General features: G+C 39.1%; 1 protein-coding gene across 5 annotated transcripts in view; it reads right to left on the bottom strand.

Annotated features, from left to right (window-relative positions):
- Positions 1 to 416: 416 nt before the first annotated feature.
- Positions 417 to 13181, bottom strand: part of TEC (tec protein tyrosine kinase) — a 39542-nt gene continuing 26777 nt past the window's right edge. For 4 of the 5 annotated variants that reach the window (XM_065737051.1, XM_065737052.1, XM_065737053.1 and 1 more), the window contains exons 3-18: positions 11905 to 12006; positions 11121 to 11202; positions 9667 to 9795; positions 8619 to 8659; positions 8207 to 8388; positions 7260 to 7325; positions 6159 to 6213; positions 5923 to 6002; positions 5431 to 5564; positions 4618 to 4692; positions 3743 to 3914; positions 3407 to 3623; positions 2818 to 2882; positions 1940 to 2058; positions 1422 to 1579; positions 417 to 1335 (exon numbers count right to left, since the gene is read on the bottom strand). In XM_065737051.1, coding sequence (XP_065593123.1) covers positions 1258 to 1335; positions 1422 to 1579; positions 1940 to 2058; positions 2818 to 2882; positions 3407 to 3623; positions 3743 to 3914; positions 4618 to 4692; positions 5431 to 5564; positions 5923 to 6002; positions 6159 to 6213; positions 7260 to 7325; positions 8207 to 8388; positions 8619 to 8659; positions 9667 to 9795; positions 11121 to 11202; positions 11905 to 12006 — 1755 coding nt within the window. In that variant the 3' untranslated portion in view covers positions 417 to 1257. The remainder of the gene's footprint in view (positions 1336 to 1421; positions 1580 to 1939; positions 2059 to 2817; positions 2883 to 3406; positions 3624 to 3742; positions 3915 to 4617; positions 4693 to 5430; positions 5565 to 5922; positions 6003 to 6158; positions 6214 to 7259; positions 7326 to 8206; positions 8389 to 8618; positions 8660 to 9666; positions 9796 to 11120; positions 11203 to 11904; positions 12007 to 13181) is intronic. The other variant, XM_065737055.1, reaches the window with a different exon arrangement.

Below are 13181 nucleotides of genomic sequence, written 5' to 3'. Positions count from 1 at the left end.
TTTCTGCTCCAGGTACAAAATGCAAGGATCTTCCCTTTAGCAATATGCTCTGTTGATATTAATTTGGTAGTGATCTGGACTAAACTTTGGCAGACTCATCTGCATAGTTGTGAATATCTTGTGAGATATCGTTAAAAAAAAAAACAGCAATTTCAACCCATTTTGTCACTCTCCGTGTCTCTGATGCAACATCACGAGGAAAAAGAAAGCATTTCTTTATACTAGATACACACTGTTCCAAGCAATAGTTAACATTCAATTTATTTATATACACATGTACTACATTGTTGTCTGTTAAAAGCAGAAATGTTAAATCAATATACATACAAGATGACAAAGACAAACCCTCCTTCACCACATTCATGAGTCCATTTTCTCTCATTTACAACCCCATTTACATACACAACAAAGTGTATGTAAATGAAGGTGTGAGAAATTTGTCTTTGAAAATGTCAAGTGGAAAACAGTTAATATAAATAAATGCATGGAGTTTATATATTTACAATACATACAGCATATAAATTATTTTATAACTGATCTAAAACAAGGTACTATGGTTGTTCAGCCAGTTGTGCTGAATCTTGGACTGATTTTTCATGAGTAATGACATGACTAACATTGGACAGTCTCCAGTTGACCAGAGAGCCTAGAATGGCTCAGGGCACATCATGGCTCAGTCCTGAAGCAACACCTGAGTGTTACACCAAACTGAAGACTGTGCTGTTAGCAACCTATTATGTGCAAATGAAAGAGGCACATTTTGTGTTCCTGCTGCGTCACAGAACATCCATCAACTGAGAAGAATAGTGTTTCTGGAGAATCCCTAGAAACATTTGAATGTCAGTAAATAGATACCTTCAGCGTTCAAGCATGCACATCACTATTACTACTACTGCCTGTATAAAGAGAAGTTCAGAAACATGGACTGTATGTACATGAACCCAAATCAGAACATTCAAATTAAGCACCCAGACTTGAGTCACTTTTATTTTCTTCCTCCACAAAGAGCACTATTTTCTGGCTAAGCAATGCTGAATTTACAGAGAAAATACAGAGACTGCTATCATTGCTGAAGATACTATTCTCATTTCCTAACATCATGTAAAACTCTCCTTGTATTGAAGTAAATTAAATGTTATGGGCTCCCCATACTGTTTGGCAGCATCTAGCAGCATCCAGAACTGAGCCTTTACAAAGGAACAAAGATATCTCTGGAAAGTGGTTTCTTTTCTGTACTTGAGCTGATATTGCCTCTTCTCAGAAAGCATCTTCACCCTCTGCAATATCAATGATTATATGGAGCAAGTCTTCAAAAGTTGGACGTCCCTCTGGTTTCTAAAAACAGAAGTACGCACAGCTACGATGAGAAAATAACAAAGCTTTGTTGATTTGTGTAAAAGGCAAAAATAAAATGTGCCTACCTCCTGCCAACACATCATCATGACTTCATATACCTGCTTGCAGGCCAGCTTGGGGCGGTACAAGCGATGTCCTTGGCTAACCATAGTTACCACATCATAGTTGGAACTTTTTTCAAAGGGCATTTTTCCTTCTGTAAACACTTCCCACATTAAAACACCTAAAAATATATATACATTGAGAAAATAAGCAAATAGTTTCTTAAAATAAATGTTCATTTTGAGCACTGGACTCAGGCTTACTAAAAGAAATAGTTTGGAAAAAAAAAGAATAGTTCTGTAATATGGATTTCAAACAAGTGCTCACATGTCATCACTGAATAAGCTTCAAACTAATAGCATGTGCTTTAATACATAACAGCTTTAATGACCTCTGTGGAGCTTCATGGAAGCGTAAAACCACAGCAAATGATTTCTCTGAGCTTCCTCTCAGATGTGTGAACACTACTTGATAACTAGAGTTTAACTGCTATTGACAAAGTGTAAAAACAGTGCTCTGTTTCAAGTGATAAACACCTTACCAAATGACCAGACATCTGACTTGCTGCTGAATCGGCTGTAATTAAAAACTTCTGGTGGGCACCACTTCACAGGAAATTTAGCCCCCGAGGAACTTGTGTATTGATCATCAAGAACATACCTAAAAAGAAAACATCAAGCTTTCCAGTTGGCCTCAGAGACTACAAAGTTATTTAGATCAGGAACTGAATATTTGCAGCTCATATTGCCACCTAAAGGCCATGACTTAGTATCACGTGACAAAACAAACTTCATCAGGCCTGCACTAGGGTTTCAGTCAAGACACTCTTTCTTTCTATATTATTGTGAAGTCTTCCCTTGGCATTATTAGCTACAGAAGTCTAGGCCACATGCAATTCAAATGCCTATATTAGAGAAAAACAACAAAATTATCCATTTCTTACTCTGTTTCTCACTGGTCAGTCTGAACTCAGATACCAAGGGACATAATGCAAGCTCATTAGCATAGAAAAGTGGCAAAATCCAAGCAGGTCATGGCTGAACAACTTGTGTGCCTTAACAACAAGTGGCCTTTTTGTGGTTTTGTTTTGTAAATAGAAAATTGATAATAAAAGACCAGTCAGACCATGGAGTCTGTTCAGAGCCAATCCCTGTGATTCAGTGATTCTCAGCATAAGCACCAGTGACACTTAATTCTCTAAAGAATAAACTACACAGTTTTGTTTTTCCATAATTGAGAAGGAACAAGTCACATCATTATGGAGCAAATAATCTTTAAAGGCACTGGAAACATGAAGTTCTTTAGAGAGGTCAAAAAAGCTCATTTTCACCTGTAACTTTGTTTGGCATGTATTCTCTTTCAGAAAAGAACAAGAGCTAGTTAAATTTTCCAATATCACCACAAATATGTTTGCCATACCTTGTCATCCCAAAATCAGATACTTTGACCACTCCCAAATCATTCACCAGGCAGTTCCTGGCAGCCTGCAAAGAGCATCATTAGATTTGTATTAACACTTTCAGTCTCTCAGACAAATTGCAACAGTCTGTTGAGGCCTTGCCCCCATTGGTTAGCAAGTTCACTTATTCACCAAGCACAGTGGCATATCCTCACTATGGCCCAGAAGAAATGTTGGACATGTATTTGTTTCTGATAGTGCTGTTTTGACAGCTACACCATTTTGTAAAAAGTCATCAGGAGAAATTACGATCAAGGCATTTTGGAGTGGAAAAAAGAACACTAAGATGCACAGTTATTTGAGCACAAATAGCTATCAACTTTTTATTAAAATTCCCAAAAATCTTTTATCTGTTTTCTCGAGAGAAACATTTTTTCTGTATATTGCAGGCTTTAAAGATTTGCTTAGAACCTAAAGAGTCAACTTAAATTACTTGTAGTCTTCCTTGAGAATAAAAACTGATATTTGCAAACATGCTGATTCAAAAGTGGACAGATAAGGTCAAAAATAAAAACTTTTAAGGAAGCATTTTGCACAATGGGATGTTACCAGGTCTCTGTGGATGAAGCTGTTTCTCTCCAGGTATTCCATTCCCTCACAGACATCTTGACACATCGTGAGGAGGACGTCTTTACTCAAAGCCCCACGTTTTTGTCTTAAGTAATTCAGAAGGCAGCCATGCTCCATGAACTCTGTCACAATGTAGATGGGTCTCTGTTGTGTGCACACACCATAGAGCTGAACTAACTTAGGATGTGTTAGTTTCCTGAAATGATTGGCATGATTTAGTTACTGCTTTCCACTTCCAATAAGTGATTTTTCTATAACCAGTATATGCCATCAGAGGCACAGAAAAAAGTTCCTAAGCATCACCCAGCAACTCACATCATTACTTTGGCTTCTTCAATAAAGTCCTCCTCATACATCGCGCCTTCCCGAATTGCTTTGATGGCCACTTTGTACTGCGCTCTCCATTTCCCAAGGCGCACTACTCCAAACAGACCACTCCCCAGTTCCCTCATGAAAGTCAGCTCGGATGGATTAATTTCCCATTTTTCTGTAAAACAAAAAAAAAACAAAAAACAAGAACCGCTGACTGTTATAGTAGAGAATGTGCTGAACTGGTAGGGAAGAGGAAGGGAAACCCTTCCTAGAAGGAAAAGAGAAAACTATTTAGAATTAATGTGAAAATACTGTACATTCATATTACCAAAAAAAATTGTCATTAACTTTTAGCCAGCTGTTGACCAACACAGAAAGCAAAAATCAAAATTTCCTGAAGCTAGCAAGTATACATGGATATTATCAGACTTGATTCCACAAGCTACCATTATACAGAGTTCCACCAGTGTGTAAAAACTGACTGCATCCCTTGGTGTGTGCCGTGGTTAAAAAACAGACCACTCAAAACATTAAAAAACAAACTAACAAATCCACCTCCACAAAAATCAAAGGAACAAGGTTGAATAGGAAGACTGAAGGCTTATAGAACAGGAAGAGGCACAGCTCTTTAGTAAGGCAGAACCAAAGTGCGCACAACAACATAGAGGAAGATACTGAAATCCCTTGGCATCACACACACACACAGGTGCCTTTTCATGGCAAATATCTCTGCAAGGGTCTCAAAAGTACAGTTCAAACCCACTAGTTAGATCACATACATGGCACAAAACCCTCCAAAACTTTTAGAAAATACTTTTGCAACTTATAAGTATAAAATCATCAGAAAAGGTATGTGTAGATCAATATAACACAATTACCATAGCTGAATCCTGCTGTTGTTGGCGCTGTTGTCTTCTTTGGGGTCACTGGGTAACGGAGCCTGGTAACAAGACCTGAGGATCAAAGGTCGTTCAAGAGAGACAGTTTACATCTGAAATAGTGCCAGGTGGCAAATAAGCCATTTGTTCACTGCAGACTACAACACTGAGTAACAGTAAGCTCATAAACATCTTTCAACACATTCTCTACTACCACACTGCTTTAACTATTTAAAGTGGCTACATGAGGTACAAAAGAGCACTCATTGAATCTGACTTTTTTTTATGACCCATTAAAGCTTTTCTTCTATTATGCTGTGGATCAGAGCGTACTGAACAGCACTAAGACTGTCAAAAATTATTTTTGCCACACCTTCACCTTGGCTTGCTCTGTATTTGTGACTCAGCTGAGAAAAAGGATGTTGCTCACTGTACAACAAGCAACCATGACTAGCAAAAGAGCAACGTATACAATGCTAAAGAAAGTACTGATGGAAGGAAAACACCACTTGTCCTCATAACACCAGAGGCTGAGCCCTGCTACTGGTGTCTAGCCACTATGCTTAGCTAACAATAGGAATAGCAAGTGGGTATGGGAATAAATACAATATAAGGCTATATACATGTTTGGTAAATATATATAAACACACATCATCTTTCAAATGATTGTATATATTGAAAAAATGTGAAATGCAGTTTCATGCAGTCTTATCTAAGGACAAAGGGTCTATAAAAAACTAAAAGTCCTCATTAAAACCCTCACATTCCTTATCAAGTCAACCCATAGTGACAGGAAAAATCCAGTCCATCTACCTGCTGCATTATGTTTGTGATACTCAATTATTTCTGGAATGGAGTTAAATAGATGTTTTTCTGCAAGGTAGTATTGCTTCGGCGATGTCACTGTTTCTTTTATATGGTAGTGTCTTATTCCTGAGGAACCTTCTCTGAAAAAAGGAAGTAAAACAACATCATTTGTTGAATATTAACCCACATGAATTAATTTTCAGTTCAGCTTATTCCTCCGCTCAGCTCTCTGCATGAGCACATAGGCTGGCACATAGGAAAAGACTTAAAACCATGTCAGAGCCTCCTTCTCTTGGCAGGTCAGATCTACACTGGATTAAACTCAGTGTGGACTAAGCATAGAGTCAAGAAGCTGACGTTATGTCATCCATGTTTTCTAACTAGCAACCCTCACTTCACTGAGCTCTCTCCTGACCTTCCCTCCAGGCCAAGAATTTCAGCGTACATGCAAATGAATTGAGATGAGGCAAGGTATGCAGGATGGCCACAGAAACTTACCCTCCAAATTTTGTATAAAGGGAAACTGTGTACAGGCCAGGCTGACTTGAATCTCTCACCACAAAGCCACCCTCTTTGTCCTGAAATGCAAGCACAATGACAGTTTTATACAACAAATTACTTTAAGCTGCATGTTCTTTATACTTGCTCTGTGACTTACACACACTAAAATGAAATGTTAGCTTAAACAGGTTTAAGGGAACACCAGGAGTTGTTTGCAAGGCTGCTGTACTCACCTCATTTCTAAGGAGCTGCTCTGCCTTGCTACGGTTCAGGTTCCTGCTATACCACCTGCAACACAGCATCAGCACCTGACCAAAAGTTCTCCCAGACACTCGGTTTATGTAAAAGGCTTAAAACCAAGTATTGCAAAGTTACCATTCTGCAATAGTAAAGGCCAAGAACTGTACCTGAGTAAATGTACAACAACCAAAAAAAAAACCTGTCCTTATTACACTGTAGAGTATACTCATAAAAAAAGCCTTGAAAGACATCTAGAGAGGTCTCACACAAACCAATAAAGCTCAGGAAATTTGACTAATTTTTGAGCAAAACACTTCCTAAAGCCTGAGTGCAGGCCAGCAGCCTCTTGGTGGCCCTGAAGCAGATATCTACACATGACACAGCCATCCACCAAGCTGATCACCAGCTGTTATTCAGTAACTTCAGGAACAACAGGCTTGGAGATCAGTCTCTTTAATTTCATCCTGGTACTCTTAGATACCTAATTCACAATTGAATAAGTAAAAGAAACTTCCCTGTAACTTCACAGCTGATAAATTGCATGAATACACTGAGTCTTAAAATGCACTAAGTGAAATACTTGGTTGAAATTTGGAGCTTCCTTCCAAAATACCTGATGTTATGTTTACTTCGTATAATCTCTGCTGTTTTCTTCTCTTCTATCTTCCTGCCACAGGCTGGATAGGCATATCACTTTATTATTAAAAAATATCAAGCACATTTAAAATGGATAAACTTCCTTCAATATTTCCCTTCATCAACCTGGAAGCCGAAGGTTTTGTGGTTCAGTGAGATTTTGTAATTTTTTTTGTCTTTTAACAGTAATATTCTAGAAACTACTTGCCTGATAGCCATCTCTGTCTTGACTCTACTTCATACATCGCAACATAAATTTGTGAGGAGAATCACAACAGATTAAAAATATGCATATATATATAAGGTTAATCTCCCAGAGCAATGCTATAGCAAGTAGCACTGTTCTCAATGTTTACAATGTTTTCAAAACTTAAAAAAAATAAATAAATAAAGCACTAATTCTCAAAGCATAGCTTTTATTTTATGATCTTCTGCATTTATTTCAAATGTTCACTTACTCATACTGATCAAGGTTGTTGGACTTCTTTCCTGTTACGTAGTTGCTTGGGATATATCCTTCATGCCTAAAAGAATTTGTAATGTATATTCTGAATAAAATAACAAAATTACATGCCCAGAAGACTGTGTTAATTCTGCTCAGAGGTCACTAGAAGTCATCCATTTTATTCTTTTTTTTTTTTTTGAGCCACCCAACCTACTACTCATTACTCAGTAACGGATTTTTCTCATCAACATTTCCTCATTAGCCTTTGCTGCACATAACGAGTTGCATAGTCAGCAGAAACGTCCAACAAAACCACCAGAAGAGGAAAGGAAACAAGTGACCCTCTGCTTCTGTGTTCAGAGGTTGCAGTTGGCCACTGGAGACTGCCACAGCAGCCCTGCTGTATCTATTAACTCACAATTACACTTAAATGCTTGCAAAACTGACCTGATCAATATCACAGTTTGGTTACTTTCACTGTTAAAATAATGCAAAAAAGATTTAAACACAGAACTGTGAAGTTAAGACACTGTGGTCCTTAACATCTCACAGCAACTTAATCTCAGAATTTTCAGAGATCACCCTGAATGAACCAGTAGTTAGACAAAATGATGATCATTCAAGCTTGGAACTTTAGGCCTGCTGATCTGAAAGTCAACCACAATTCTCCCTAATGACCCAACTGCCTGAAACCAAGAGCATCAGACCAGTCAAACCAGGTTTTGCAGCCTGCTAATACTGTAACTTAGAATCTGACAGATGATTTCACTGTAAAAGCTTACAGTTCTACATCAGTCTCCACAATCTATTGAGAAACTTTGTTTTTCTTCATTGGATTCAGTGCAGGAATAACGAAATGGAGCAAATTTCAGTTATTTGTTGACACAGTCAATATAAACTACTACAACATTAAAACAGCCTAAGTAACATTATAAGAAAAAGTAAGAAACTCATGTTTACCCATGTTTGTCTCTTGCCTTCCACCAGTGAATGTCATTCTTCTCGATTACTGTATATTCTTCACCTTTATCTAACCTTAAATCATGACGTTCTGTAGGCTGGAAGTCATACATCGCAACCACTATCTCCTCCTCTTCTTTGTCATTTTCCTCAGATGGAGGAACAGGTGGCGGTGGCCTTCTCTGAAAATGATGCAAAATTACCATCATCCCATTCCACTCTGTGATTCCCCTCCATCCCACCTCTGCTATGACACCCCTGCAAACCAGCCCATCACCCCAGAGACAAAGGCTGGGCTGGTTCAGACTGCCCTATGTGCAAACCACAGAGGTCAGACTAGCATTTGTGGGACAATCACAGCCCCCATGGTGCTCATTTTTAGACACTCCCTACCAGCAGCTCAGAAACTTACCATGCTTTTTTCTGGCATTGGAGAGGGCAGTGTTACTACACCTGGAAACAGAGTACAGAAAAGCATTAAGTGTCCTATAAGAAAAAAAAACAGATCACAGTAAGCAACATTCATGAAAGATTCATGAAAGGCCCTGAGAATGGCTACTTTATGTAAAGAAATGTGTGAAGTTGTATAAAAAGGTAGTTTTTAAATTATTTCTCAGGTCCAAAAGTATTTTTTTCCTCCTGTGCTTTTCTTTCCATTCAAAAGGTCTTGCAGAATCAGAGCAACCACCAGATATCCTTTATTCCTCTTTTAATGGATGGAATTCACAGCTCCTAACCATTGCAACTCAAGACTCTGATCCTGAGAACAACCCACACACTCCTGATTTCACCCGCAGGTGAGCACTGGTGCCATTTCTTTTCTTAATAAGGAAGATTCCTTGAATCAAGATCAAGGACAAATAATTACTGTATTGTTATGGAGAACAACATTGCACTGACGGTTATTCTTCCACACCTTTGCATGCCACAGCACACTCTGCTGAACAAGCACAGGCTGTGATTTGCATGCTGGAAGAGTCACATGCATTCAGAAGTGATGTTTTACCCAGGTTCAGCATTTCGACATCCATGAAGTTCTAGGAAACCTGAGCCACGTGGCTGAAAATTCATTAAGCCTGGTTACCTTTTTGTGTAATTTCTCTGACTCCAGCAGGGTTATTGTGCACACAGGTACACTGGAGTTATTTATCCACATGAAGAACAGGCAAAGATTTACATCTGAACCTTGTTCACCATGAGGTTTTAACCTCTGAGGTAAACATCTAGCCAAATAGCTTTTAGATGGGAAAAACAAGGCAAGTGAAAAACAAATTCAGCCACCTCAATGATTCCTTGCAGATGCCTCCAAATGCTTTTTAGAAAGCCAACTCACTTTTTTCTTTTTTTTTTTTTAACAGAGCGATGGGAGATGAAAATATTTTTATTTAAACTAGGCACAGTATCGCTGAATCACCCTGCCCTTTAAATTTCCCCACTATCTACAGCACACATGTACTTACTATTTTCAAAAAGATTATATTTTACACAGCCAGGTGCTAATTTTTCTGTCTGTCTGCAGCACTGATAAATTCCCTCCGTCCAGAATTTAGGATGATATTTTATCATTATATTACTGTTATTCTTTATTCCTACAGGAAATAAAGAGCAAAGGTCAAACAAAGACTAATAAAAAAGCGCGACTGCCCTGACCTTTAAAATAAATACTGAAGTACTTTTGACATGGAGCATAACGTTCACTGACTGTCCTTATTACAGCATTGCTTCTCTTGAAGAACTTCTCACAAGTTTACATGTAGGACATATACTGATGGCAGGTGCAATTTTTAGGGCCATATAAGACTATGTTCCAGGACAGCTTGCCATACTCCATGCCTACACCAGCTACCCCAGTATGTTTGCACACCCCTGAGGACAGAAGGCCATGGTCACCCCAACAGGCCTAGGCCCCCACCCGCCCCCTTCAATGCAGCTGGGTGGCTGTGAAGGCCCTGTAGCTCTGGCTGCCTCTTTTCCTTTTGTTGCTTGCACAAATGACTCAATTTCCTTTGCAGTTAGCAATCTGGAGAGTTAGCTGACATGCACTACTATTGCATGGCACAGTGCCTGTAGTTGGTACAGCACGCTCCTGACCCCTGCCCTACAAACCCACTGAGTTTCAGAAATCACCCTGTGAATGATGGCAGCAGAAAGCATCATGAGGTTCTTGAGACAATGATCTTTACTCATTAAAACAGCAATAATCAGAATCATACCTCAGCAGAGATGCCCCCTGTCATTTTACATCAGTGTAAGACCATCAACAGGTCCAGCACACTGGCTCACTACATTCAAACAAAACCTCTGAGTAACATCATTAACTATCTTGGATAAACTTTTTTGATGCTTTACATGCTGCAGAAAAGCACGATTCAAATTCTGATTGCAGTGAGACTACACAAAAACAAATGAAAGCAGTCTGGGTGTTTTGAGACACTGGCACAGCCCGCCCAGAGAAGATGGCAATGTCCCTTCCCTGAAGGTGCTCAAGGCCAGGTTGTGTGGGGCCCCAGGTAGCCTTGATTTGGTGGGTGGCAGCCCTGCCCATGGCAGAGGGTTGGAGTTTAATGTCTGTAAGGTCCTCTCCAACCTAAGCCACTCTATGATTCTCTATGTACAATCATCAAATGCTGCATGTACAAATGACAATCCAGCCCAATTGAAAAGAAGGGAAAAAAAAGTTTCTCTGTTTCGTTTTTCTAGCTTGTGGTGAGTTGTTCCCACCCAGCAGCAAAGCACCCACACAGTAGGAGAGGGGAAATTAATAGAAAGAGGAAAAGTGAGAAAAGCTGTGGGCTGATAGCAACAGCTTAGTAAGAAAAGTACTGAGTTAATGCCACCCTAGTCAGACCCTGCACACAGCTCTAACAAAGCTATCTAAATATGCCAGATATTAAGTGCAAGCAGCTTTCATTACCTTCTTTCAGATTCCTCACCCACTGATCCCGGCTTCGTGCACTTGGTGCAAAAATATAAAGTGTATTGGCATCATATACAACCTGCAGGGGAAAAAACAAAACACACCAAAATAAACAATTGCATTCACGTAGTAATGTTCCTTTATCTATTCCTTAGCAAAAGGAATATACTGAACAACACAAATCCGTTACTTTTGGCAAAATGTCCTCAGTCGCATGAAGACACCCATGAGATAAAAACCTGAAGAAATTGAACTGTTTATTATTTACTGTCAGTAGAGCAGGAAGGATTTTGTAATGCTGCATTATACTGTTACTCCTTTTGACGCTTGCCTCATGCTTTCCTTGGCTCACTGTTTGTTTTTTATGTTTATTTCCATTTGGTTCACAAGAAAACAGTAAGGTTTATCTTGATTCTCTTATTACTATATATATATTAATGGTAATCATACATTTGATACAAGCAGTATGCATGTGAAAGAATGAAACTGGCTCCAGCTAACCTGTTTCGGAGGACAAGGCACTTTCCAGTTAAAACCTAAGTGGAGAGGGCTGGGGAAAGAAAAAGACCAACTGTCAGAGGCAAAACTCCCAAGAGCAAGGAGCTCAGGGGGAATACAGCTTTTGGGGGATGGTTTCCAAGCCCTGATCCTGAAATACCTCCTACAAAGCTCCCAGAGAAGGGTTTCAGTGACAGAAGGGACAGTAATTTGAAGCACGTTGCAACCAAATAGCTTGATGTTTAAAAGAGCACTGTATTTTATATAAACCAAAGGAGCATACCTGAAATGGATATTTATTTTGACAGGGAATAATACCATCATTTTGTACAACTTCCACACATTTAATCCTCGAAATATCCACAGATCCTTTTCTGTACTTTTTCTGTAAGAGAAGAATAAAAAAAAAAACAAAAAAACACTACAGCTAAAGACTGCTTTATCTATAGGCACACATGTAACTACCATCCCCCCCCAACCGAGGTTTATTTCTTTCCCATATAAATGTTGCTTTAACTGCAGAAGTCATTTGAAAAAAGGAGAGGGTATGAACATCTGCACTGAAGATCTATTGTTCAGTAAAAAGCACTGCATTCTCCAATATAAAGTTTCCAACCTTTTGTAATCATAGGCTCACTATCTTAAGCTATAACTAAAAGTGGTGAGTGAAATAGGTGCCAATGCCATCTGATCTGCATCCTTGCTCTGACACCAACATGTTCTCTCTGTTTCATGGCTACTTCTGCATCTCCCCAGCTTTCCAGAGAAACTGAGATGCACAGGCAAAACAAGCTCAAACAGACTAGAAAGAAGACAGGATGAAGCCTGACCCTGGGATAAGCTGGGGTCTGTGCTGAAAGAACTTTGACCAAGGCTGGCAGAAGCTTTGAAGAAGCAAGGTCAACTTGATCTAGCTGTAGGCATCCCTACAGGGAAGTTGGACTAGATGACTTTAAAGGTCTCTTCTGTGACAAATGATTCTGTGACTCTGCAATTCTCATTAGAACAACAGCTGGATGTAGCTTGTATTCTGCTTCAGCAATAGGTAACAGTGAAGTTCACCCACAAGCAGACATTTTTAAAGAGGCTTTTTCTGAAATAACTGATTTGTGCTGTTTTCATTTAAGAGAAGCAGAAGAGGTTGAGAGTGCCAGCACAGCAACTTTCAACACATTGTACTGCATAGCAAAGGGAAACATACATACAAATGATACATTTTTTAATCAGAGCATAAAGATGATGGAACTACAGACACCATAGGGCCACCTTTCTCACTTTTGGGAATGGAAATTTCCACTGGGATCTGGAACAAAAGTAAAAAAGAAACTATAAAAAAGAAAAAAGGCAGCAGCTCAGGGCTGGTCCAGCATAAACAAGTATCACATTTTTTGCATTGTAAAGCACATCCAACAAGTGCAATCCAACATGCAGCTTATGAAGGATGAACACTGTTCAGGCAATGTGAAAATTAGTAATTAGTGAATTACTGGAGATTCTCTAATCCCCACTCAGCTCCTCTCAACTCTCCTGAAGATGAGAATTTCATCCCTAAAAGCAGAA

This window comes from Cyrtonyx montezumae, unplaced genomic scaffold, assembly GCF_038088225.1.
Source record: "Cyrtonyx montezumae isolate F1298 unplaced genomic scaffold, pur_monq_1.0 scaffold_2, whole genome shotgun sequence".
Classification (NCBI taxonomy): domain Eukaryota; kingdom Metazoa; phylum Chordata; class Aves; order Galliformes; family Odontophoridae; genus Cyrtonyx; species Cyrtonyx montezumae.
The sequence above is the reverse complement of the archived record's forward strand: the minus strand, read 5'-3'. Positions and strand labels throughout refer to the sequence as shown.